At 45.9% G+C, this 27,556-nt stretch overlaps 1 protein-coding gene across 2 annotated transcripts; it reads left to right on the forward strand.

Moving 5' to 3' along the window:
• Positions 1 to 388: 388 nt before the first annotated feature.
• CFAP53 (cilia and flagella associated protein 53) lies at positions 389 to 26,270 on the forward strand. 2 transcript variants are annotated; one of them, XM_066602559.1, is made up of 9 exons: positions 389 to 487; positions 3,040 to 3,135; positions 14,217 to 14,446; positions 16,723 to 16,896; positions 18,939 to 19,242; positions 19,314 to 19,532; positions 21,796 to 22,012; positions 22,331 to 22,433; positions 25,415 to 26,270. In XM_066602559.1, exons 1-9 carry the CDS (start codon positions 404 to 406, stop codon positions 25,653 to 25,655), a joined length of 1,668 nt encoding a protein of 555 aa, XP_066458656.1. In that variant the 5' UTR covers positions 389 to 403; the 3' UTR covers positions 25,656 to 26,270. The 2 variants fall into 2 exon arrangements, with proteins under 2 accessions (XP_066458656.1, XP_066458657.1); XM_066602560.1 differs by lacking the exons at positions 389 to 487; positions 3,040 to 3,135 and adding an exon at positions 9,656 to 9,769.
• The last annotated feature ends 1,286 nt before the right edge of the window (positions 26,271 to 27,556 follow it).

Genomic DNA, 27,556 nt, shown 5'->3' on the forward strand with positions numbered 1-27,556 from the left:
TGTACGCTCGTTCCTGATGCGTCTGCGCAATTTTAATTCTGGGTCACATCCATGTTCATTGTGTTTTTCATGAGTCCAAAAAAAAAATGCGCCCATGTGATTGGACCCTTATAGACAGCGGCGATCACACACGCACATCTTATCCGGCAGATCCGGCGTGCACCGTTATAGAAGACCCCCATGATCAATCACTTCTCACCAGTCCTGTGAATAGGTGATACGTGATTTGTATTGCATAAGCCCCTTAAGGGGTTAAATATCCTGCCCCCTGCTGTCCTTCCAGCTGCAGGACCTCCCTCCCTTCTGCCGGGAACTGACGCTACACGAGCGCCACCTACTGTCAGTTTACTGGTAAGCGCGCAACAAGGCCGCATGTTTACACTCGGTTGCCTGGATACGTGTGATGTCACTTCCGGAGTCGCGTTGCTTGGTAACCGAATGCGGAGTCCCTGCTGCCTGCGGACCGCGGAGAGGCCCGGTGTGCCAGGTAATAACGGCAGACTGCAGATGGGGAAGTGGGACTACAACTCCCAGCATATGTCCTCCTCCTCGTGCATGCTGGGAGTTGTAGTTCACACCGACTGGGAGCTGACTAGTTGGTTATAGCTGATGTTAGATGTATCAGTGTTGTCTTTGGGCTCATTCACACCGGCGGAACGGTACATCAGTCGCGTTAATACGCTGTATTTATGCAACACAGGGTTTTTGTACGCGCAGATATACTGCGTATTGGTGCACGCAAAAACTATGCCGAAGGGCTCGTGGATTTGCTGCACGCGGACACAGCGAATAAGCCGATTTCCTGCGTATTTTCTCTGGCCTGTTCACTTCCGATTGTGGCGCCTAATACGTACCAAAATATTGCGTATTTTTTGATGCGATCAAACTTAAAAAAATACGTTGCTGTGATACAGCCAATCAAATCAATGGGTTCTGTTCCCAGCGTATTGCATGTGCAGCACAGCACAGATACGCCGTGCGAATGAGCCCCGAGCCCGCTCTACACAAGCTTTTTTTACAGCCTTTAGCGCAGCGTTGGAACGCCCACTAAAACCGCTGTAAAACGCCGCCATTGATTTCATTGGAGCTTCTCAGATGAGCTTTTCAAAAGCTGTCCGCTCTATTTTAGCGCGTTTCTGCGGGTTTTTTTTGGGGGGGGGGGGTTTAACGCACCTCATCACGCATTGCAATGATGGGGTGCGTTAAAACCACTATCAACATGTTTGAAAACGCTGCATTTTTACAAACACCTGTGTAAGAGCAGCCTTAGGGCTCATTCACACGACGGGATTTGCGCAGCTAACTTACATGCACAAAAAAAGCGACTATTAGAACTGATGGTTTCCTATAGAAACGTTCAGACGAAGGGATTTTTAGGCACAAAAGAATTGCACCTAAAAAGATAGAACATCGGCTACTGAAACTCCCCGCAGCACGAAAATACAGGTCCTGCCCTATCTTTGGTGCGCAAAGCGCAGGAGTGTCCATAGACTCCTATGGGAGCTAGAAAAAAAGGGAGCGAGTTCTGCCACGCCGCTAAACCCGGAAGCACTGTGTTCACAAGGGGATAATGGGAAGCCCCATGGCGAGGGACTCACTTTATCCCCACGGCCGGGCTTTCCTTCATCTCTCCAGGGCTTCCCTTCGCTGGAGAGGGAAAAATGAAGGGAAGCCCCGGGGAGTCCCCTTATCCCCAAGTTGAAGGGAACCCCAAAGGAGATACGGGGAAACCCAGGGAGCCCCCTCATCTCCGTGATAAAGGGGACCCCCAAGGAGATGCGAAGAAACCCAGGGAGTCCCCTCATCCCCGAGATGAAGGGAACCCCCAGGGGGATGCAGGGAAACCCGGGGAGTCACCTCATCCCCAAGATGAAGGGAACCCGCAGGAAGATGCAGGGAAACCTATGGAGTCTCCTTATCCCTGCGATGAAGGGAACCCCCAGAGAGATAAAGGGAAACCCTGAGGAGTCTGCTTATCCCCAAGATAAAGGGAACCCCTGGAGATATGCAGGGAAGCCCTGGGAAGTCCTATTATCCCCGAGATGAAGGGAACCCTCATGGAGATGAAGGGAAACCCAGGGAGTCCCCTCATCCATGCAATGAAGGGAAGCCCCGGGGATGCTGGAAAGAGAGATGAGAGGAAGCCCTGGGGATGAAGGGAGCCCCAGGGCTTCCTCTCATCTCTCTTTCCAGCAGCGCATATTTTCAGTCCCTCCTGTTTGATGTGGAAGGATCGTGGCTGAAGCTCAGGACTTCAGTGCAGAAAAACTGTCCGTTCAGCCGATTTCCACATCTATATTTGCAGTGTTTTTGGTTTTGTGCAGCTAATTCCCCGCCCGCGTGACTGAGCCGTAGAGTCAGTCACAGGGGATTCGCACGATGTAGATGAAACTCTCACCTGAAGAGAATCTACTGAATTGTATCGGTTTATTTACTGTCGGAGCGATGGCCTGAGATAGAGAAGTCGCTGCATGTCCGATCTTTGGGTGACTCTCACGCATTGCGAGACGCACAAAATGCGCCCTGGATTAGACGCTCTTGTTTTCAGCGCTCCTTTTATACGTGTGATTTTTCTCTCCCAGCGACGCTGCAAGAAAAGTCTCAGCACGTTCTATTTTCCTGCCCTGCAGAAATCTCGCCCATTGGTCAGAAGGAATTGCATCGCCCTCGCGTGTTCGTGGAAGTCTCACGCGGGTGTGATGTGATTTTGAATATTTCTTATTAAAAATACATGTGATTTTTCCCACGCATTAAAAACTCGCATAAAAATCGTACATGAACAGCGGGGCTATTTTCTTGCAAATTACAACATACTTGCAGGGAACATCGCAATTTTATGAGCGCAATATTGGTCTGAGTTTCCAACGCGATTGCCCATGTGAACGCACCCTTAGGTTACACCCGGCCTGATATTGCACTTTCCAACGTGTGTTTTTCACGCCGATTTAGGGCATTTTTAATTCAAAAACACCTTGCGTTGCTTCTGTAAAATAGTAACTCCTCTCGAGTCTTCTCAGTTGTTCTCTATTTTTCCAACAGACGTCCAATAGAAAGGGAGACGCCATGTTGCTGAGTCAGAGGAGCAGACCCCGCTGCAGGGAGGTGACCGGTCCGGCTCCGCACAACGTGGCCGTGGTAAGTCATCCGTAAAAATGCCTTATAACATTCAGTAAGGCGGCTTTCACACAAATGTATTATGCCGGCTTATCTACAGACCGGAACTCACAGCATACCGTGGCGATACTGTGGGCTTCAGTGCGTATTTCTGCAGTCAGGCCAGGACACGCATCTGTAATAGAGGAGCAAAGATATACCCGTAAAGTGATCACGTGAAAGCTGTCTAATAGATAAACCCGTATCCAGGGTCAAATAAAAGGTGGGGCAATCACCCCTCAGCCTGCCCGTCACCATGGCAGCGGATTGGGACGTGAGATGGTGATGTTACATGGGCACTGTATGGAGGTTTCATTCAGCTACTTTATAGTTGTATTATTTGGACACCGTATAGAGTACTTTTTTGGCACTCTGGTGGTATTGTTCGAGCACTGTATGGAGGTAATCATAGAGCACTGCATGGCACTATTGTTAGAACACTGTATGGAGGTAATCATAGAGCACTGTATGGCAGTATTGTTAGAGCACTGTATGGAGGTAATCATAGAGCACTGTATGGCACTATTGTTAGAGCACTGTATGGAGGTAATCATAGAGCACTGTATGGCAGTATTGTTAGAGCACTGTATGGAGGTATTTGTAGTGGCCAGAAGTCTATGTTGCTGGCCCCTCCATAAGTGTCATACATGTCATGTCTTTTGTAGATGCGCTGTGCAAAGTTGTCTAGTCATCTTGTTATGTGTATTGCACAGCTGCAGCAAGTGAAAGGCTAATGTTTGCATGAGACTGGGAGATGCCTGAAAATGTATCAATTCATGTCTTGTCATGTGGTATGTGAGAGATTATAAGTATGAGTGATTTGGGTGTGGTAGTAGAGTCCAGAATCTTCATAGTGCCAGCCACATGGGGGTACCTTCAACCTTCATGTGGTGAAGAATGGAAGAAGAAGAGAGGTTTCCTGAGTTCCCCAATGCCAGGAGGCAACAGTGAGTGAGGACAAGTAAGAGAGAAATTGAGAGTGAGCGAGAAGAGACGGCCAAGACCACCGTGCAGAGGTACTATTCCGTGAGCGTGTCTGTGGAGTGACCCTACCCCTATCCTCCTCTGGAGAGTTCCCCTTCCAGAAGCAGTTCCTAGCAGATAACTATGACTGCAGGACCGGTGTCTTCTTGTGTTTCCTCCCTGACCTCTAATCTTCTGTTTACCTGCACCAGTGTATTCTCAAGTGTATCCTGATAAAGTTTCCAAGTAAAGTTTTGCCAGGCCATGACCATTCCCAGGGACTTGAGGTACGCTACACAGTCTGTGGCTCATTTATACAACGCTAAGAGTCATTCCGGTGGGTAACAGATCGGTGGCGTCACCCGTGACAACCTTATCTCCTGTTCTTATGTTTATTGGCCACCCCCTCCTAGGGGTGTGCGGAGGAGGCCCAGTGCTGCTCTGGCCGAGGCTGTGTGTGGAGCCTGGTAAGTGCCACAGTGACAAGTGACCACTCTACCCTCCCAACTCCTAAACGTATGCCCTGTGTCCGGAGTCACCCTACGGGACGCTGCATATTCACAGAACACTGTATGGCGGTATTGTTAGAACACTGTATGGTGGACTTGTTAGAGCACTGTATGGCATTATTGTTAGATTACTGTATAGCTCTATTCATTAAACATTGCATGTTGGACTTGTTAGAGCACTGTATGGCGGTATTATTTGGGCAAAATATAAGCAGAGTTGACTCCATAGGTATGCGAGCCCATTTTCTATCCCACTCATGGCTTAGCAAACATAAAGCATGCTTACCCAGATCGCCATATGCTGACGCACAATTATGGCAGTGATATTTCCTCAGTCTGCAACATATTTGTTTGGCCGTTCATAGTGTGATAGACATGATGATTATTTTGGTATAAAATGTCTATCGATTAATATAACCCAAATGTATTTTGCTGTTGTAATGACTTTTTAGCTCAGGAGTTTAAAGGACACACACACAATCTAATCATAGTATTTGCTAGACAATGGATGTCTGATGTAATGTTAGTTAAGTACATAGAAGTTACACAAGTTGCACAACCAGCCTCTAAGAGTTAAAGGGCCATAGTGTCGTGTATATCCTGTGTTTAACACTGAGCGTTTACCTAGCCCCCTTCCACTCCCATCCTGAAACTTCTACAACAAAGGAATTGCTTCAGCCTGAGCACATGTTGATAAGACTTGCTTATACACGGAGCTGACTTCAGCTAGGACAAAGTCCATACTACCTCAGCACTTGGAAGGGGGTGGGCAGAGAGGTGGGGGATTCTATATGATCCGACAAATGAGAATCTTATATGTTACTGATGTAATCTGTTGCACGCCCATTGAAGGGCGGTTGTCATGTGTTATAATAAAAGGCTTGAGCCTCTACACATTGTAGAGACTCTCCCAGTTTTAGACCAGCACTTGTGTCTGATCTGGTTCGATGATGTGTGCACACGATATAATTCGGAAGCGACAAAATACCCCAAAGCCTGCTGGAGAAAATCATAATCCAGATCAGTGGCGTCCCTGGGTGGGCGAGTGGATCTGTGAGGTCACAGCCTAGAACGTACAGAGATCGGCAGATGGCACGCAGAACTCAGGGGCCCGGAAATCTACAGAACACGGTAAGATTGCTTTATGTAAATCTACCAATGTGAGCTGGGTTCTGACTGCTTTTCTGCCTGTTCCTGATCCAGACTGGACCTTCACTGAAAGACAGGTAATAACTCTAGTTCTGTCCACTCGGAAAAATCACCATGTTACCTGTCTAGGGGTATTTTGTACGCTGTGTCTGCTATGTCTGAGACGGTTAAAAATTGTGTATGCAAGACCAAGAGACAAATTCTGTGAGGGTTAATGTGTCGGGAGGGCGGACTCGGCTGTTTACGTCTGAGGGAACACGCCAGTGACACTTTCTCCTAGGTAAAACTAGTGTGAGGTTAGGAAGATTTATGATACGTATACTTACCTTTATGATTGAGCGTGTTATGTTCTCATATGTGGAAAGGTATAGCCGTGCTTTGTGACGGCTGATTTCTCCAGAATATTGTTGAGGTTTTGGTCATTGAAAATAATCGTCAGTCTCTGTGTATAGCTAAATGTCCTGTCTAGATCGTGTACAAGGAGTGCTCTTGGGGATTACTAGTATACGGTGGGCTGTTATAAAGGTAGATGAGATATATACCTTGAGCCGTTGTGGGTATTCTCCAGTAATCCCGTCTGTCTGGTATTATAGAAAGAATGTGCAGTGTTTATTGTTGGGGGGAGGGCTGCTGATAAGAGTGAACTGAAAGCTTTTTCCAATTAACCCTTTCTGTTTACTTTGTCGTTCCCTGTGTTTTGTAGAATTAATGTGCATTGTAATCTGAGTGGGAAAGAGGTTATATTGGAAGGATTTGGAGAAAGCAGATTTTACAAGAGGAACACTATTGTGTCCAGAAACTTCGAATAGCCTAGAATAAGCAGGTAGCATAGAGTTGAGCAAAGTGAGCAAGGACAAAGGTCATAGAGCTTGTGATTTGGTTGCTGATGGGAAAGGACCAGGAAAAGTTGCAGAAAGAAATGTCAGTTCATGGACAGATAAGATAGGCTGTAGAAAGTTTTCAGAAGATGAGCAGGAAGCCTAGCAGAAAGAAAGGTGTTTTTAGATTGCTAGGAGGAGGTATAATGTAGTTAAGAGATTCAAGAGGGGAAAGCATGTAGGGGGGGTATGTGTATTGCTAATGAACAATGTAATGCCTTTGTGTTGACTACAGCCCCTCCCTGTAATGGCGGCCGCGCTTGCAATGTTTACAACCCAACATAGTGTGACTCTGCAGTAAATGTAGTGAGGCCTGCCCCCACCCTGAAGTTACTTCCCCCCATGTGCTCACTTTCAGGGTGTGTGATGTTACTTCCGGTCCCTCCCCATCCGGGACAGGACCTGGCCCCGCCCCTTTCTCCTCCAGCGGCCATCTTGCCTCACCTGGGAGTGCTGCTGCCCCTGGCCCCGCCCGGTCCTCCGGCAGCCATTTTGCCTCACCTGGTAGATTTGTAGCCCCGCCCCTTTCTGCCTCTGGCAGCCATTTTGCTGCACTTGGGAGGCCTATATTCCCCAATGCCACTGTATCCAATGCTAACATCATGATTGTCTGAAGTAAGGTTTTGTTTGACCAGACTTTGTTACGCTCCAAGATGTGGCCACTTTGGATGTGTGATAAGTTCAGGGAAACAAACCTTTGTGGAGATGCAGCTTGGGACATAGTAGATGACTAAGCTGGTTTATAGTGCATGGAAGATTGGAGTTGATACATGGGGGGCAGAGACCAGGAATACATGACAGGGGACGCTCTCTCATGTTCCCAGGGGCTCTGTTTTCCACTGCCCGCTTCTCCAATGGATGCTCAGACAGATGATGTTATGGAAGGCTCCTACAGATGGAATAATTTCACTATAGTCACCCAGCAAACTTTTTTCACGCAATTTGATGAAGTAATTTAACTTTTTATGTGAAGAAAGAGGGATTGAATTGCCCAGAGTAGGATGTTAAGTCATCCGTATTCTTTAGTTTTTCTTTAAGTCTTTTGTATATTCTAGTGTCAGTCTACACTGAAGCTATAATTATATTCCGACAGGAGAGTAAAAGCTAAACGCTGGCCATACCCTGAAATACTATTACACTGGGTGACGTAAAATTTGAATTGTGTGGCGCCCCCTTGTGTTAAAAAATGCTAACTGCAACCTGGGAAAAAAAAAAATCTAAAGGAGATTTTCGCTCAGACTTCGCTGCATACAATGTCACCTTGACCTACAAAGTGCTTGTTTTTGTGCCTCTTGGTTTACTAGTTTGAACGCAATGACTCTTTTTCCATTGAGTATTCCGGTTCAAAAGGGGGGAGGCATAGGTGATCTGGGCCATAGATGATCTAGGTGTTGTAGATCAGCGATTGGGTTTGAAAAAAATAAATAAATAAATGGAATAAGATAACAAGATTCCGAGCCATGTGAAATAGAACATCAGCACGATTATTTAGTACTAATTCGGTAAGAAACTGCAGGTATGCAAACAGTTACCAGAACCCCTGTTGATAATGCATATGTTGAGCTTTTTGCAGATGGTACCAGGGTGAGGATTGATGACTCCACATCGGATATGCAGTGGTCACACAACAAGATGTCCTAGAAGCAGAAGTTCTGCCTCCGCATGTCTCAGTACAAGAAGCGGAATTGAAGGCCCTCACTGAGGCGAGTAGAGTGGCGAGAGGTAAGACCGGCAACCCTTTACACTGACTCCTGGTATGCATTTGGCACAGCTCATGATTACGGCCCAATATGGAAGGCCAGACAGTTTTTTTACCTTAGCAGGACAACCAATTGAGAATGGTGCAGCGGTACAGAGTCGCATGGAGGCCCTACTTCTACCTGACAAAGTTGAGAGTTCGCACCGATTCCTACACTGGAGAGGCGAGAGACGACACCCTCGCTGACAGCGCAGCAAAGGCAGCGGCCCTCAAGCCGTGGAAGAAAGAAGAAAGATACTGACAGCATGAGTCAGTGGTAAAAACTTTGGACATTGACAAAAATTTGGACTTTGATATGCTAAAAGACTTTTACAGTTACAAGCCAGCAAGGAAGAAAAGAATAAATGGACTAATATGGGAGCAGCAGAAACAGGACAGCGTGTGGTGAACGGTCAACAGCACTTGCCCACCACAGTTCCTGTATCCCATGATGGCCCAGCTGATGGACGCAAAGACCCACCTAGTAAAGCAGCAATGATGTCGACGCTTGAAAGAGGTTGGGCGACTTCTGGGTTCTCTGTAGCTGCTGCATCATTTGTCCGGTTTAGCATGATCTATGCCATAGGTGAGTCAGGGCAGAAGTAAATTTGCCACATCACACTTGCCGGGACCACTCTACCCATTTCAGGGATTGCAAATTGACTACGTTCAGCTCCCACTTGTTGGGAAGTATGAATACGTGCTTGTTGTTGTTGATGTCTTTGCAGGTTGGAGGCCGACCCTGTCACCAAGGCAAACAAGTAGGTAACCGCAAAGAAGCTCATGAACGAGGTAAACTGTGAATATGGGGTACCAGAAGTGATTCAGAGTCAGACAGAGGTATAAACTTCGCAGGTGAATGTAACATGTCATGTCTGCTCTGGGTGTATCCCAGGCCTTTTACATACTGTACCACCTTTAGTGTAGTGGAAAGGTGGAGAGACGTAGTGGCACGCTAAAAAGTAAGATACTTAAAAATGACGCCACTTTGGAAAGACTGTCATCCAATAGCCTTATACAGTGTAAGATATGAACCCAGGGGGGATTATACATTATCTCCCTACGAGATTGTTTGGGCTAGCTCCAAGGCTAGGTTGTTACTATCCTCAGTAGTTACAATTACAATCTGATGTGTTGACTAAGTATGTGATTTCCGTTGTTAAAGAACTAACCAAAGCCTATGCACAGGTGTTCTCTTCCAGACTCAGAGGCAGACACTGGGACACATATCTTGCAGCCTGGGGATTGGGTGTGCGTCAAGAAGTTCCCCAGGAAGCACCCTCCTGAGCCCCGATTTGATGGCCCCTACCAGGTGCTTCTGACTACTGCCACAGCTGTGAAACTAGCCAAAAGACTTACATGGATCCATGCTTCATACTGTAAGAAAGCTTTAGATCCGGGAGACCAATCTTAGTTGTGCCGAGGACATTACTCTGGTTAGGGCTAGTGAGAGAGGAGGGTGGCAACTGGAATCCTTAGTTGGAAGAATATGGGGGTATGGTTACCTTCTAGTATAACTCGTCCAATGCTCAAGTAGCCGCATATTCCTTCGACTATTGTACTGTGGTCCCGTGTCTAGGCACAAGATCCCACCGCAGGCCAGATTTAGCTCAGTCCAGCTGGTTATATGACTTGCATACCTGGGGAATACAATATGTTTGCGCCACTGATAACGTCTGGGGAGAAGACTGCCGTTATTGGGGATTAGTGGGATGGAACGCAGGAACAGACTAGTCCTATAAACCGCGAAGTGCCTTAAATAAGAAAGATAAGAGCGGGAAATCCCTAATTAGTCCTATAACCCTCCTTGAGAATAATAAGGACAGCAGGTATTGGAAGGCTGAACTTAGAATGTTGCTTGGTTTTAATGCGGTTTTTACATTAACCATGGGAGATCCAAGCCCGGGGGACGGGGAGACTTATAGTCTGGGGACATACCGGTACGGGAGGACAGATCCCTTAGGGAAGTTTAAAACAAGGGATATGGTAGATGCAGCCGAATGGAAGCCTTCACTTAGTCCCGTGCCCATAATTAACCCCCTCCGCCGTAAGATAAAGACCTTGACGAACATGATGATCATAGCCAACCCTACCTTTTGAGGACACCTTGACAGTAGCGACTGGCTACTCTGACCAGAATCTCTGGTTGGAGTTGATGAGGTACAATGCTAACAGGAGCAACAAGTCTAACTGTTGCGTGTGCGGTAGTGCCCGACTACACTCGGGGATGGTCCCCCTAAATCTCCCTGTAGATGCTTAGTCTCTTCACGAACATTTCCGCTAATTACACTGTCCGTGAGAAATGGAAGAAGGAATACTCTATAACTACTTAAGTGTTTTGCACCGAAGAGAGTATTACTGACTACCCTGGAAACTACACCTGCCAGGCAATTAGGCAGGGTAGAGGGAGATTTTTGGGGAACTCACCAATATTTCCCTTGTTTAAAAAAGATGAAGAGCCAGTTCCGATAATGCCAACCACATACGCTACCAAAGAAAAGGAGAAATGTACTAGTACTGTGCCTGCCCCGATCTCCTAAGATGGATTGTCAGTGGAATTCCCATTTGCCAAGGGATAGTGCAGAAGACCTTAGGTTCCGGCGAGGGCACACCCTGTGGGGTGTTAACTTGTACAGATAGAGGGTATGGATGCCCGGAAATGAGCCCAGGGAATCCATGGCCTCCCTCTGAGGTGAGGTAGGGATCCCCCCCTCCTAGGAGTAGGGACTTACGGGCAGTGGGAAAACCCTGACGCAAGGGTGAGGCGACTTGGACGTGTTCACCATTAGGACTATCTCCAGGAGGGACATTGGTGTGGGTGAAGATTAGGGAGTACCACGCCGTGCGTACCTGTGCACGCTACTAGTATTGTAACATTATGCTAGAGCGAGAAGAGAGAACCCTGGTGGTAGTTTTGATCTACACGTATACATTGACATCATAGGATAGCCAAGGGGGGTACCTGACAAGTTTTAAAAATTAGAGACCAAGTTAAAACCAGATTCGAGTCCATTTTCCTGATCATTATGGTAAATAAATGTTGACTGGATTAATTATGTTTATTATAATTAGCAGTGGTTTATAAATTATACTAGAGACGCCTTATAGGGACTAGTCGACCAATAGGACCTACCTCGACTATGACTTTTCAAAATAGAATGGCCTTAGATATGACTTTAGCTAAAAAGGGGAGTGTCTGTAAGATGATAGGGGAGACTTGTTGTACCTACATCCTAGACGACACGTGACCCGCGGGTAAAAACGCAGTTGCCATTAAGAAGCTGACCGCATTGACTAAAAAGAGCTAACTTTTGGGACCAGCACTCGCCATGGATGAGCGGGTGGTAAAGGATCCTGGCACAGACGGGCGTCGCTGTTGTATGTGAACTGATGGTTACCTTTTCTGTTCTAGTCTGCTGTGTTATTCCCTGTGTCAGAGAGCCCTGTGAAACTGATGCTGGAAAAGCCGCTCCCACCATGAGTTTGCTGGATGCATCCCCAGAAGGAGTGGACAAGTCCTACACCCCCTTGAAGACCCTAAAACGAACCTTCAACGCGCTCCAGTTATAGGCTCATGCGCAGAAAACTGTGAAAATTAGATAGAGAGTTAGAGGATAGACATTTTAAGGGGGGATTGTGATAGACATGATGATTATTTTGGTATAAAATGTCTATCGATTAATATAACCCAAATGTATTTTGCTGTTGTAATGACTTTTTAGCTCAGGAGTTTAAAGGACACACACACAATCTAATCATAGTATTTGCTAGACAATGGATGTCTGATGTAATGTTAGTTAAGTACATAGAAGTTACACAAGTTGCACAACCAGCCTCTAAGAGTTAAAGGGCCATAGTGTCGTGTATATCCTGTGTTTAACACTGAGTGTTTACCTAGCCCCCTTCCACTCCCATCCTGAAACTTCTACAACAAAGGAATTGCTTCAGCCTGAGCACATGTTGATAAGACTTGCTTATACACGGAGCTGACTTCAGCTAGGACAAAGTCCATACTACCTCAGCACTTGGAAGGGGGTGGGCAGAGAGGTGGGGGATTCTATATGATCCGACAAATGAGAATCTTATATGTTACTGATGTAATCTGTCGCAAGCCCATTGAAGGGCGGTTGTCATGTGTTATAATAAAAGTCTTGAGCCTCTACACATTGTAGAGACTCTCCCAGTTTTAGACCAGCACTTGTGTCTGATCTGGTTCGATGATGTGTGCACACGATATAATTCGTAAGCGACAAAATACCCCAAAGCCTGCTGGAGAAAATCATAATCCAGATCAATAGTGTTATCATTTGGACACTTTAAATCAGTGTTATTTCAGCGCTGTATGACAATATTCTTTGGGAACTTAATGGTGGTATTATTTTTGCACATTATGGAGATATTATTGAGCACGTTATGGTGGTATCATTTAGGCACAGCATGGCAGTATTATTTGCACGGTTTATTCAAAGTCTATGGCAATTTTGTCTGGCACTGTTTTTTGGGCACATTATGGCAGTGTTTCTTGGCACAGTTTGATGGTATTATTTGCACGCTTTATGGTGTGTTTGGGCATTCTATAATATTATTATTTGAGCACTTTATGATGGTATTATTTGGGTACATTATGGAGGCGTTATCACACTTTATGGCAGCGATATTTGAGCAGTCTGACAGGTTTTTTTGGGCAATGCATATTGTTATTGGCACAATTTATGGCGCATATATTTGGGCAGAGTATGGCAGTACTACTATCATAATTTATAGCAGTGTTATTTGGGCACAGTATGGAGGTATTATCATTACACTTACAGCAGTGTTATTTGAGCAATCTGTGACATTTTTGTTTGGGTTGTACATATTGCTCTTTGGGCACTTTGTGGAGCAAACTGTGGCACAGTTTGGTGATATTATTTGTACACATTATGGCAGTGTTATATGGCAGTACTTTTTGCACACATTATGGCAGTGTTATTTGGGCACAGTATGGAGGTATTATTATTACACTTATGGCAGTGTTATTTGAGCAATCTGTGAGATTTTTCTTTGGGTTGCATATATTGCTCTTTGGGCACTTTGTGGAGCAATTATTCTGGCACAGTTTGGCGATATTATTTGTACGCATTATGGCAGTGCTAGATGGCAGTACTTTTTGCACACATTATGGCAGTGTTCTTTGAGAATTCTACAGCAATATTGTTTGGGCACTTTATGGCAGTATTATTTGGACACAGTATAGGCATTATCACACTTTATGGCAGTATTATTTGAGCGGTCTATGACAATTTTGTTTGGCCAGTGTATGTTGTTTTTATTTAGATACTTTATGTCGATATTGGGCTCAGTACTGTGGTATGTGTTACACAGTATAATGACGGTCTACTATTAGAGCAGTCTATGACAATTGTATGTTGGTATTGCAGTGTGCACACTTTATAGCGGTTATATTTGGGCACTTTATGTTGGTATTATGTAGGCACAGCATAGGGCTGGCATCAGATGCCCGCACAATCAACCAGCTTTGCATAGGCTGGGATGGCAGGTCTCTGCTTCTATGATGACTGCTCATCAGATGTAATAACAGTAATTTTTACGGTCATAATAATTGAACCACGGGGCAGATCGCGGTCAGTAAACGGCATTCCTGGATTCTCTTCGATCGATTTAGGTGATGAAAATCCTAGTAGGAAATTCAGTCCACTTGCAGGCTATGCTACATGCACTTGGAGGAAGGCAGTATTGCGGGCTGCAGAGAGGGTCCTCAACTTTAAGTAGTCCTAAAAGTTTATTATCAGGTCCCACTGTGTAAAACTCTTCTTCCTTATGCAGAAAGCCAAGTTTCCTTCCAGCCGACCGCATGACTTCATCATCCTGGAGACAAGACGCCGGGAAGATCTCCGGGAGCAAATGCTGGCCTTTACCAAAGATATAGACCTCGAAGACATAAGGGGTAAATGGGAGAGGCTGACAGACCACAAGATACTACACAATAGGGTGCAGAGGAAGGTCAACGAGACCATGGAAGACTACCGACTGCAGACAGAGGAGCGAAGAGACAGGTCAGCACCCTATATTAGTCTATAGCATACAACAGTGCAGAACCAGAGCGTGAGAGAGCGGAGTCATGGAATATATGGGGATCTAAACAGTAAATAGCGCCATTCTAACATTAGGGTCCTTTTAGATGAGCCGGTTCTCGTTTGAATGGGCGAATGTACGAGTGACGTCACCGCCAACTCGTTCGCTCTCATGCAGCCTGTTTATACAGGCAGATTCATCTCTGACCTGTTCAATGAGAATCATTCAGTCTTTCACATTTGCTATATGAGAGGATGTGAAAGACTGAACAGGCGCTGTTTAAACCGAGAGATAAGTGAATGAGCTAACGGTGGTTTTCATGCCTGCATAAAATGTACGATGAATGAAAAGCAAGTGATTCTCATTCAGCTTTCATTCTTCCGTGGCCACTGAAGCCTGTGAGTGTCTGAGTGGTCATGTGCACAGTGATCAGCATATAATCACCCGCTGCTTCTTCCGGGTTTCAAGCGGCGGGCACCTGGGGCACAGAGGGGAAGCCACTGGGATAGGTGAGTATTCAATTTCTTTAATTTTAAGCCCTTTTAACTATATAGAATGTCCCAGAAAAACTCCTTTAAATTAAACTTTACTGAACTTCTTTGATGCTATTTTTTAGTCTCTTAAGGGCTCCTTCACACTGGCAATCGCTATTTTGCCGTGAGAAAATAGTGGCAAAATTGCAATTTTGCTCATGAGATGTCTGAGCGCCAGCGATGCTTTTTCTTGCAAAAACATTGCCGCTGCTTGCGATTTTTTTGCATGAAAATCTCAAGTTCGTACTTTGCAATGCGATAAAAAGGAGGCTCCATAAGGAAACATGGGAGATAAAAAAAGCAAAATGCAGAAAGATAGGACATACTGCTATTTTATTTTTTTCAGCCCACATCGCATGAGTGAAAGCATCGCAAATGGGAATGAAACCATTGAAAATCATTGGTTTCATAATTCTGCGTTTTCACGCTCTTGCATCACGTGAAAATTGTGCGATTTTTATCGCAAGTGTAAAGGCTTCCTAAGAGGATTAGAATATGTGATAGTTCGATAGTACACTGCATTACTCATGTAGTGCATTCTACAATGCCTATGGCAGCAGCCTATTAGACTCTGCCTGGGATGGGGCCTAATACGCTGAGTTACATGGTCGACACAGAGGCCTTTGTCTGATTTCCAGCTCCCATGGGAACCCATTGGTACCTTGGTATCATATTATGGGGTACTGATAGGTGACAGAAAGGGCCCCCTCCCCCTGTCATCTGCTTACATGCTATTGATTTTGGCATGTAAGGGGTTAAACTGCTAGGATCTGATACGGTTACTGTCAGTGAAGCCTCTTTCACACGGGCGACAGTGCTATCGACGCGAGAAAATCACAGTGTTATCGTATTGGTGTTCTGTGCGATATCACTGTGTAGCGCTCTTTTGGTGGGATTTTTGTGGGGAGGGGGGCTTGAAATATAAACCCTACCCTGAAAATCTGTAGAAAAATATACAAATACATCACCTAACAGCTGCTCTTAGCCCCGTCTCACGTCTTCTCTGCAGGTCCCCAGCACTTGTCTTCAGGCAACATTTCCTGGTCAGGAGTTTGAAAAACCCCGCCTCCAGGAAGCGCCACCTCTGATTGGTTCCAGAGCGCCGCAGCTCAGCTAATCAGAACCAGCACCCCATGAATTAATACCAACCATTCATTTTTTTATGCAGCTATCGCTTATTTTAGGGACAGTGAGATTTCCTACTGTAAAAGTTGCATCACGCCGCATGAAAACGTGGTTTTCGTGCAATGCGGTGCAACAGAAAGGAAGGCTCCATAGGGAAACATAGGCTAAAAAATAGCACAAATCGCGGCTGTATAGAGCATGCCATGATTTTTTTTCTCACGATGTAGCAGCCTACAAAACATCGTTCATGTGAAGGAACCCATTGGAAAGCATGGGCTACACATACATGTGATTTGTAGCACTGTCACATCGCGAGAAAATCGCGCAATTTTGTCGCCCGTGTAAAAGCAGCCTGAGAGCAGGAGCCTGGCTGTCAGTAGTCAGCTAACATGTATGTGCAGGTTTAAAGGGAACCTGTCATGTCCCGATAGCACTATAAACTAATTATGGTGCTGTTATGGGAGGTGATAGGGAGGCGGCGGATGTATTTTTTATACCTGCCTGCTCCCACAATGCATTGCTGTCTTCCGCTGATGTCCGCAGCATCCTCTAGTTGTATATTATGCTGCCATTGACTAATGTTTCCTTTACTCCATCAGACTTAAGGCATTGCTGGAGACAGAAGAGCTGGAGCACATCAAGGAGATGGAGTCTATGAGCGAGACCACCCTGGAGAGACAAGCAAAGATTAGAGAGCGGGCTAAGAGTCTGAGAGAGAGACGGGAGAAAGAACGGCTGGCAATAGTGGCAGAGAAACGTGACCAGCAGTTCCGGTACCTCACTATAGCGGACGTCCTTAAGGAGGACCTGTCATGCCCTCTGATAAACATGATAGGCTGCATACCTTACAGCCACGTCCCCGCTGCTTACTCTGGGGCTTTTATTTTTGCTTTAGCCCCCTTGTCCTCTTTTTATTTAAAATAGCTCCAGTTACTTCTGTGACACTGGTCCACTGTCACGTGGGCGATCTCCACCAGTCAGTCATATCTCAGGTCAGCCATTGACCCTGGCTGGGGAAGACCTTCCACTGGACAGTGGACTACTATCAGGTCTGAAAATAATGAGAGCCATTACAGGTGACTTGGTGGAATCAATGGGGACGTGGCTGTAAAGTTGCACAGCCTATCATGCTTATTGGAGGACTTGGCAGGTCCTTATTAAACCTGGAATACCCTGGGTGAAAATTGACCCTAACAAATTTTTAAACTGGTGCCACCATTAATTTCATTTTTTTTTTGTTACAACAGAATTGCATTGCGCTCTTATATGTATTATGATATACATTGATTGTTATAAAAACAATCAAACACCTGGAAAACACAAGGCCCGCAGCCCGAATCCGGCCCACCACTTTATTTTATGTGGCCTGCCGGCCGGGCAGCATCCCTGCAGGCATTCTACTCACCCAACCTCCAGCTCCGGTCAGGCGGCAGTGCAGAAGGGAGGCTTTAGTACCCTATTGTATCGCCTCTAGCTTGGATACAAGGTGCAGTACAGGTGGGCATGGAGGCATACAGGATCTGTATGGTATCCTGCAGCAAATCAGTCTACATTTGCTGTAACTGAGCCTTTAGATTGTGCAGACTCTGTTGAAGTTGGTGTCCCAGATGGTCCCATGCATGTTCTATTTGTGATAAATCTGGTCCCAACACCTCCTAACAGTCCGGTCAGACGATCCTCTCTACTGGTGGTCTGTAGGGGACGTTCTGAGCCCGGTCACCCTTTGTGCCCTCAAACATCCACTGGTCCCAACACCTCCTAACAGTCTGATCAGATGCTCCTCTCTACTGGTGGTCTGTAGGGGGCGTACTGAGCCCGGTCACCTTGTGTGTCCTCACGCATCCACTGGTCCCAACACCTCCTACCAGTCTGGTCAGAACGGCCGGTGGGGGACAATTCATCGATATGACCATCCAGCTTCTCACATCCCAATAATGCGCCCCTCTCAGGCTCTGTAACAGGTGAAATCTCTTCTCTGCGTCGTAGAGGTGTCTAGTGGTCAACAAGCTCTACACAAGTGGAAGAAGAGGTCACTACACACAAGGAGCCTCCAAGAGCCTTTTATAGGCCAAGGGTGGAACCATTTAAAGCCTCAGGTGGCAAGACCGTTCATCTAATTACACCACAACTGTAATCATATGTATATTCTTCTAGGTGCTTGATTTTTTTTTTTTGTTAAGTGTATTTGGCAATTGTTGTCAAACTACTTTTGAAAAATAAAGGTGTGATATTAACATCTGTCTGGGAAGGTGTAGAATTGCAAAGTTTAAGGGGTCTATTGGTTTTATATGAATGAAACTTATTAATTTCTCATATATATTGTGTTCTAATTCCTCCCCATTTCCTTTTAGAAGGGTTCTCGGTTTACAATAATGATTGCACCAAAATTTGTCGCAATTTTTTGTTCACATTTTAGGCCACGCCTCCTTTTCCATAAAGCCACACCCTTTATCACACAAGTCATAAAAAGTGCCTGAAAGCCCATGATAAATGTGATGCAAAGAATGAAAAACAATCCGCCCTAAAGTATGCTGGAACGTTGCAGAACTTATTTACATAAAAAGCAAAATGGACACCATTAACAAGTCCTAAAGGACTTTTACATGTCCAGATGATGAGGCAAAAATGTTCATAAGGCCACGTGAAGGAGCACTCAACAAACAAGCAAATGGTTGTTCTTCGGGTTTTTGGCAGCACATGGGATGTACTTCTGAGAACATTCATTCCCCATACATTCAGAATTGGTCTGTGTGAAAGTTAAACAAACGAGCACCAATCTCATTGCCTCACCATATTGTCTATCCTTGCTCTTCAGGGAGCAGTGTGAGGAACTGCGAGTACTAAAGTCAAAGATGCATGAGAATGAAGTGTGTTCGGAGAGGATGGCGCAGCTGGCGCTGAAGGAAGAGCTGGACCGGCAGAGGAAGGAGGAGGACATCCTCTTTGCTGAGCTCTGGGAGAAGGATCGATTGGCCAAAGTGGAACATGAAGAGAAGAAGACTCAGCGGCAGATGGAGCTGAACCGAGAGATGTTAGATGTACTGCAAGTCCAGAGAGCTGCGGCCGAGGCTCAGAGGATGGAGGAGAAGAGGCTGAAGGAAGAGGAAGCTTACTTACTGGTAACCCTCTATTCTGTGTACTGGTGAACACCAGTCGTGGGACAGTGATAATAATGTTGTGTCACCCACAGGTGGAGCAGCGGAAACTGATGAAGCTCGAGGCTGAACGCGCTCAGCGGGAGAAGCAGCAGAAGCAGCTACAGGTCAGGAATACGCTGGATAAGTCCATCCGCCTTAAGATGAAGCGTCTGGCCAAAGAACAGCAGGAGGAGCTGGCGCTGGACATGAAGATCATGGAGCAGCTTATGCAGGGCAGTCAGGATGGTACGCAGGAGAAACATCTGCGCAAGGTAAAATCTTGTTAAAAGAAGTCTGGAGAATCTAGACAGCGAGGATGATTTATGAAAGGGGGGGGGGTCAAGTTTTGTATTGTGCAAACTTGAGAGTTTGTTGCAGTGTATCAGTTTAGATAAGAGCTGCAGGCCTCCTTCCCACGAGCGTGACGGGCTCCGCCGCGTAATATTACGCTGTGAAGCCCGTCACGGCGCCCCCCAGAGCCCCTATACTTACCTGCGGGAGATAGCGTGAAATCGCTTCCCCGCCCACCGCCGCCGCGTCACCGCCCGTCACCGCCCACCACCGCCGCGTCACTGGCCGTGTCACGTGACGCGGCCGGCCGCGTCATACGGCGTCATATGACGCGCGGCGGTGGGCGGGAAAGCGTTTTTTCACGCTATCTCCCGCTGGTTACAGCGGGAGATAGCGTGAACGGACGGCTTCCATTGACTGCAATGGAAGCCGTCAGTGCGTACAGCCCGTCCTCACCCGCAGAAAATAGAGCATGCTGCGGGTGAGGACGGGAGAAATCGCGGTGCGTAATTCCGCGGTGGAATTACGCATCGTGAGCATTGTGCTATTAGGTTCAATAGAACCTAATAGCTGCGGGCAACGCAGCGGATTTCTGCCGCGAATTACGCGGCGGAAATCCGTTCGTGGGAAGGAGGCCTTAGTCTAGAGCTACATGGCGACTTTGGTCATGCAACACCAAGATGACCGTATCGCACTGCAACATTGCATCTAATGATTGTCAATGGAGACACGCTGCGACCTGTAACCTAACCCAACTGCAACATGACATTGGAGAGAATTCAAAACTGTTGGATTTGTGGTCACAAGTTAAATGCAACTTTGCCATCATAGACTGCAATGCAAGTTACATGCTACTGTGACATGCCTGTGAACTGTATGTCATTTGGCTTTAATAGGGTAACTTAACATGTAACAAAATTGTTGCAGGCATTCTGCAACAGAATACCCGCAGAAATTCCACTGGAAATTCGAGGTGGCCAAATCTGCATGTAAATCGTGCGGCGGATTTGGCCACGGTTTAAATTGTGGTTCAGTTGCAAAAGGGGAACCGGTCAAGTCCCCACAGCACCACAAAGTAAGTTATGGTGCTGTTAGGGGATATGACAGCGAGCCGGGTGATGCACTCTCTCCTATGCAAGTCTATGGAAGAGCGCATGCATGGGGCTCTGAGAAGTGTCAGAGTTTCGCGCCATATGCCGACTTCAGAGGGTGACACAGCTGGATCACGGAAGCCGATGAGCATAACAAATACTTCACTCAGCTCCTGTGAGGATGTGACAGTTCTGTGAGGATGTGACAGGTTCCCTTTAACTCTTGTATTTCAAGGGTTGAATTCCATAGGATAAGTCCGCAGCATAACTAGGCATATTTTCAAAAATGCTGCAGATTTGTTGCAGAAAATTTCCACTCCCTGTGAAGATTTCTGAAATCACATAGCTTGTACTGTAAATGTGCGGTTCCGCCAGTGGAAATCTGCAACGTTTACTGCCTGTGTGAAGGTGGCCATAGAGTTGCATGACAGCGATTTGCAGACAAATCACAGAAATTCTTTGGTTGAACAAGTTTTCTAAGATTTGACGTCACGTGACCAGAGTCACTATACCCTAGTCTGATAGTGTGTCTGTACATGGTGCATCACAGCCACAGCTAGCAAACTATTTAATAGATTTGTTTTCTCCTCACCACCCTCTACAATTTCTCTTACATTTTTTATTAAAGGGCCAACACTTTCAGCATTAATCCTTTTACTATTTATATACGGTAGTTGAAAAACAGTTGAGTATTCCCTTACCATCCACCACGAGCTGCGATTACGCATCCCAGAAGCTATTGCATGAGTTTTTGGGATACGCTACAACGTTTATGGCAGGAACTTAACTATAGGTTTAATGTGTGTCGAGTGACAAAGACGGCTTACACTGATCACCTTTTTAAAGTTGTGTAACAAAAGTTTCTCTTTACATTGATTTCAAATTTATGTATCTGAGTGTCATTACACAGGAGTAATGAGTGATTCAAATCGGGAGGATCATTTCTAGTAACCCTCAGCTCCCCCTAGTGGTGGCCGCAGTCAGATTTTTATTGCATAACTCAATGAAAGTTGAGAAATACAGAAAAACTGAACTCTGCCCCTGGTAAAGATGTATTGTGAAAATATTAAAATTATGGAGATTACCAGACAATCAGGTGCCTGACTAATAGATTTCCTGTGCTCAAATGTTCCTTAACTTGCTTTTGCTGTAGATGGAGCTTCAGAGAGAGCAGCAGATATACCGGCAGTATCTAGCAAAACAACTGGAGGAAGAGAAGAGGCAAGAAAAAGAAATGGATATGTTGATTGAGGCAGAGTTGAAGAAATCTTGGGCAAAGCGGACAGAACAGCTCAGGCTGGAGAAGGAGGCCAGGAACCGCCTGATGAAAGAAGTCATGGAGACCAGAAGACAGCAGATTGAAGAGAAGTGTAAGGAATATTCATTTTTGGTATCTTGCTGATGTAGATCAGCCCACCACATTATGGGGGGGGGGGGGGGGGGGTCGCAGATGTCTGGTAGGTGGTCTTGTAAGCCATTAATATCCTCTATGTAGAGGATGAGTGAGGTGATCTGGATGATGGTTACAGCACTGCAGTGATGACATCCATGAGGTTATTTCCTTGTATACTGTTTTCCTTGGATTACATATGACTATGGCATTGTGTTTCCGGTGACCGAACGGGTTTTGTTGGGGTATTTCATAAACCCACAAGACACTGAGCTCTTCTATTTTTCTGTTTTTCTAGTGCAGCAAATTGCCAAAGAACAGGAAGAACTTGCATGTGATAAAGAACTTCTGGAAATGGCGATTGCAGAACACAAACAGCTTGAGAAGGAAAGGAATACAAGGTGAGGCCGAGGCGAAGAAGGGACTAGTATCATTTGTTCTTATAGACTGTTTTTGCAATGTGGCTTTTAGGATACATTCATATGTGATGCGTATTTTCCACCATGGATTTCTGTGCAGAAAATACGCAGCATATTACTGTAACGGCAAAATGGGTGGGATTTACAAAAATCTCATCTGCAAATTACGGAAAAAGATCAGGAGTGTGAACTAACCAACTGGGTGGATTGTAAATCTGCAGCTTGTTGGTGTAGGCTGTGGATTGATATCGGATTTGTTGAGGGTTTTTCCCCATTAAGTGTAATAGGAAGTCAAAATCCATAAGAAGTGGAAATTTTTGCAGATTTAGCTACGGATTACCAGCAGATCAGCAGCAAAATCTGCAGAAAGGGACATTGAAAGAATGAAAAAAATACAATATACTCACCTTCTGCATCTTCTCCCCGTCCTCTGAAGGAGCTTACCTGCTCCCCTGCTGATTTCTTCTGGCCACTAGTAATGCTGTGTTGGGTAGACATGTGACCACTAGAGATGAGCGAGCATACTCGCTAAGGACAATTACTCGATCGAGCTTTGTCCTTAGCGAGTATCTCCCCGCTCGGAAGAAAAGGTTCGGCTGCCGGCACGGGTGAGAGGTGAGTTGCGGCAGTGAGCGGGGGGGAGAGAGGGAGAGAGATCTCCCCTCCGTTCCTCCGCGCTCCCTGTCTGCTGCAGGCAGCCGAATTTTTCCTTCCGAGCGGGCAGGTATTCGCTAAGGGCAATGCTCAATCGAGTAATTGCCCTTAGCGAGTATGCTCGCTTATCTCTAGTGACCACTGCAACCAATCACGGGCTGTAGTGCTTACATAGGCCGATACATCATTGCTGGAGAGCAGAAAAGACCAGTAAGGGACCAAGCAAGCTTCTTCGGGGGCCAGAGAAAAGATGCAGAAGGCGAGTATCATTTTTTGGCATTTTATTGTTTTATTCCCTTTCCACAGCAGCAAATTTACAACAAAAAGGTGCAGATTTGTTGCTGTGAATTCCCTATGGATTTGCTGCAGAAATATTGGATTGATTTTCTGCAGAAAATCTGCAACAAGTGAGCATGCTTTCAAAAGTTCCATTCACAGAAAACAAACATATTTACTAAGACTGGAGTTTTATTCACCAATCTATGTAAACTTTGTGCCAATGAAAGTACAACAAATGTCACACTTGTCGCTTCTGCCAGCACTTCTGTGCATCAGACTGAAACCTAGGCTAGCTATGAGCTGGCTTAGGGCTCAACTGTAACTTTCTGGCAAAAATGATCATAAATCTGATGGGCTAAACATGGCCACGCCCCCTGACATTATACCCCGCCTTTTTTGGAGGGGGGCCTGAGCAAACTTATTAAAAGTTGGTATTTGTGCCAAGAGTGTGACTTTTTTGTGCCAGAATTTTGGCACAAAAAGGATCATAATTATTTCCCGCAGTTCTTACCTTTATTTCAACCACACCTGCCAACTTTGGTTTACCTGAGGCTGCAGCTAGGATCCTACTCCTGGCAACATTGCCGAACAGCTGAATGAAGTCGGTGTGTTCCCTATAGTTGCCCCAGTAATAATAGGGTCCCCCATAGTGGCCCCAGTTGTAATAGTGATCCTCATAGTGACTGCAGTAATAATAGTGACCCCATAGTGTATCCGGTAGTGATAGTGACTCCCATTGTGGCCCCAGTAGTAAGTGTGTTTTAGGCTGGATTCAGACGAACGTATATCGGCTCGGTTTTCACTCCCAGCCGATATACGTCGTCTCTCTCTGCAGGGGGGGAGCGTGGAAGAGCCAGGAGCAGTGCTCTGAGCTCCCGCCCCCTCTCTGCCCCTCTGCACTATTTGCAATGGGAAGAGGTGGGACGGGGCGGGGCTCATTCTCCGAACTTAGCCCCGCCCCAACCCACCTCCTTTCATTGCAAATAGTGCAGAGGGGGTGGAGAGGAGGCAGAGAGGGGGCGGGAGCTCAGTTCCTGCTCCTGGCTCTTCCATCCCCCCCCCCCCCCCCCTTGCAGATGAGGACACTGTATATCGGCTCTGCGTGAAAACCGAGCCGATATACGGTCATCTGAATCCACCCTTAAACTGAGGACCGCAGTAGTGATAGTTACCCTCCACAGTGCCCTCAGTAGTAATAGTGTCCCCTATATTAGCCCTAGTAGTAGTAACACCCATAGTGGCCGCTATAGTAATAGTGTTCCTCATAGTGGCCCTACTAGTAATAGGGACCTTGATAGTGGCCCCAGTACTAATAGTGACCCTCATAGTGGCCTCAGTAGTAATAGTGACCCTCATAGTGGCCCCAGTATTAATAGGATCCCCCATAGTAGCCCCAGTAGTGATAGTGACCTCAAATGTGGCCCCAGTAATAAGTGTTTCCTATATCATTGGCTCCAGTAGTTATAGTGCCCGTCCCCATATAGTCTCTCCAGTATTAATAGTATCTCCTATATTGGCCCCAGTAGTAATAAGTCAACCACATGGTAGTCCCAGTAGTAATAGCGACCGCACTATTGGCTTCTGGCCAGGCAGCATCCCTACAGGCACCCTACTCACCCAGTCTGCAGCTCATGACCTTTGTGTTTGCACTGCGTACAGAACCATGCATGCAGATGCTGTGGGGAGAGGTCAGCGGTCACAGACCACTGGACCGCTTTTGCAGGCTGGGTTAGTGGAATGCATTTTAGGCTGCTGCACGGCTGGCAGGCCACATAAAATGAAGTGGCGGGCCCGATTCAGCCCACAGGCCTTGTGTTTGACATGTGCGTTATACATGATATATTTCACAGAGGGACGAAATGTCCTTCAGGATCATGACTTTTATCCCACAATAATATTGAATATGTCCTGAGTTCTGATTGGCTGCCGAAACCTTTCTACATTTACCTGTAATGTTCCTGACAGCCCCTTTCACATTGTACTTTCCTTATTTATTGTGTCTTGTAAGGAATTTATTATTTTCTCCACAGGCAAATGCAGAACGCCAAGCTGTATCAGCAGCAACTTCTCTCTCAGGTCTCTTATCAACAGCTACAGCGAAAGGTCGAAAAAGAAGAGGATCGGAGAGAATATGAATCCGGATTACAGGCCGAGAGGTCCTACCAGCAGAAGCTGCAGGATATCCTCTCAAGGCCTTACATTCGAAAGGAGCAAATTCACCCTTTGAGGAGGACACGGATCTCCAGCCCCAAAGACTGGCTACCACAGTGACCCCTCTCGCATTCTGTGACCGGCAGCCGATCCCGCACAACCTATAAGAAAGATGGGTTTTATTTAGATGTTATCTATATATAAAAGTGGAAATTTTTTGTATGTTTGTTCGTTCATCGTAGACTCCTACACGCCTCGATGGATCTCACGCAAACTTGGTACATGTACTCTTCATAATCTAACTTAGAATACTCTGGTAGTTTCATAGCAACCAATCATAGCACAGATTTCATTTTACTAGAACAGATTAGGCATTACAGCTTTGCGATTCAGTAATAATTTAGATGTGTGGTGGTCCGGAATGCCTCCAAAAAAACGGAAGCCCATTGGACAAGTCCAATCAAAAGCAAAGGAAGTAAAATTATCGTATATACTTGAGTATTAGCCGACCCGAGTATAAGCCGAGTCAATAAGTTTTACCACAAAAAATTGGTAAAACTTATTGACTCGAGTATAAGCCGAGCAATACTCGAGTATATAGTAGGTTAAAAAAAAAAAAAGCAATACTCACTTATCAGCCGCATCTGTGTCCCCAGCACAATGCTCCCCCCGGCGGTGCGGCCAGCTGCTGCATTCTTCTCCCCGCTGTCTTCTCCCTGGCTTGCTTTTAAAATCCCCGCCGTCAGCGCTGTGATTGGATCGAGCGTCGGCCAATCACAGCCGGCATTCGATAAACCAATCACAGCCATTCAGAATGACATCACTGGCTGTGATTGGTTTATCGATCGCCGCCCGTGATTGGCTGGCGCTCGATCCAATCACAGCGCTGATGGTGGGGATTTTAAAAGCAAGCCAGGGAGAAGACAGTGGGGAGAAGAATGCAGCAGCTGGCCGCACTGCTGGGGGGACACAGACGCTGGCTGATAGGTGAGTATTGAGGTTTTTTTTACCTCACTCAAGTATAAGCCGAGGGGGGCTTTTTCAGCACATTTTTTTGTGCTGAAAAACTCGGCTTATACTTGAGTATATACGGTACTGTTAGTGAGACAAGGGGACAAGCCACTTAGGAATGAGAAAGAAAGAGCCAGGACATCAAGGGCCGCAGAGACCCTGGAACATTATCAGGCCAAATTCTAAAAAAGAGAGCCAGTGCATAAAGGGTGGCGAGTCATTCCAATTTCTTGCTGGAAGGTTTTTAATATGATCTTCACAAGGACTGCAATCAACATCTGAATATTATTAGACAAAAATGTAGCAACTGTCAAGCCAAGAAACTTAAAACAGAGCCTTCTAGAATATTCTAAAGGAGTGGAGACACAGGCAATGCTGGGTATAGGGGGTTATAAAAAAAAAAAGGAGCAGATTTCGGGATTTAATTACAAACAATCTACAAATACAAGTACGCAATCTGTATATCACTGAAAAGAGGAAGGTTCAAGGCTTTTTTATAACATACCGGTAAGATCCATTTTGTGCCAGACCGCTGCGCAGTTTTTGGTTTACAGTTTATAGGAAAATGGCGGCACAACAGGAGAACCAAGTTCAGCAACTTTTTGTGCCAATCGAAAATTTGCTTGCGATGAGGTGGCTGTTTTTGGGATTCACGTTGCACTTGGAACAATGGATCCACACTTAGCAAACTTAAACACACAAAATGATTTCTCATGTGGAGTCGCCATTTTCCAATAAACTGAACAACAAGAAACAGCACCACGGTCTGGCAGAAAATGGAATTTACGGGTATGTCATAAAAATCTTTGAACCTTCCTCTTTTCAGTGATGTGAGGATTGTGGACCTTCTCCTTTTTGAAAAACCCTGTATAAGCCACTTCTTGAATACACAAAAGTCCAGGGACTGCACTATACACAGTTGTTCATTAGTGAGGTTTAGTTGGAGTAGAATAAGGGGTTGTTCACAGAAATGAACATGTGGACCTGCAATAAAAAGGCAAAACACAATA

Source organism: Eleutherodactylus coqui, chromosome 5 (genome assembly GCF_035609145.1).
Source record: "Eleutherodactylus coqui strain aEleCoq1 chromosome 5, aEleCoq1.hap1, whole genome shotgun sequence".
Taxonomy (NCBI): domain Eukaryota; kingdom Metazoa; phylum Chordata; class Amphibia; order Anura; family Eleutherodactylidae; genus Eleutherodactylus; species Eleutherodactylus coqui.

Bases quoted from the DNA above. Each gene is read 5' to 3' on its own strand.
- CFAP53 (XM_066602559.1), top strand. From the start codon at position 404: ATGTCACTTCCGGAGTCGCGTTGCTTGGTAACCGAATGCGGAGTCCCT. The intron at 3,136-14,216 runs GTAAGTCATCCG...TTCCTTATGCAG, and splicing joins CTCCGCACAACGTGGCCGTG to AAAGCCAAGTTTCCTTCCAG. The intron at 19,243-19,313 runs GTAACCCTCTAT...TGTCACCCACAG, and splicing joins AAGAGGAAGCTTACTTACTG to GTGGAGCAGCGGAAACTGAT.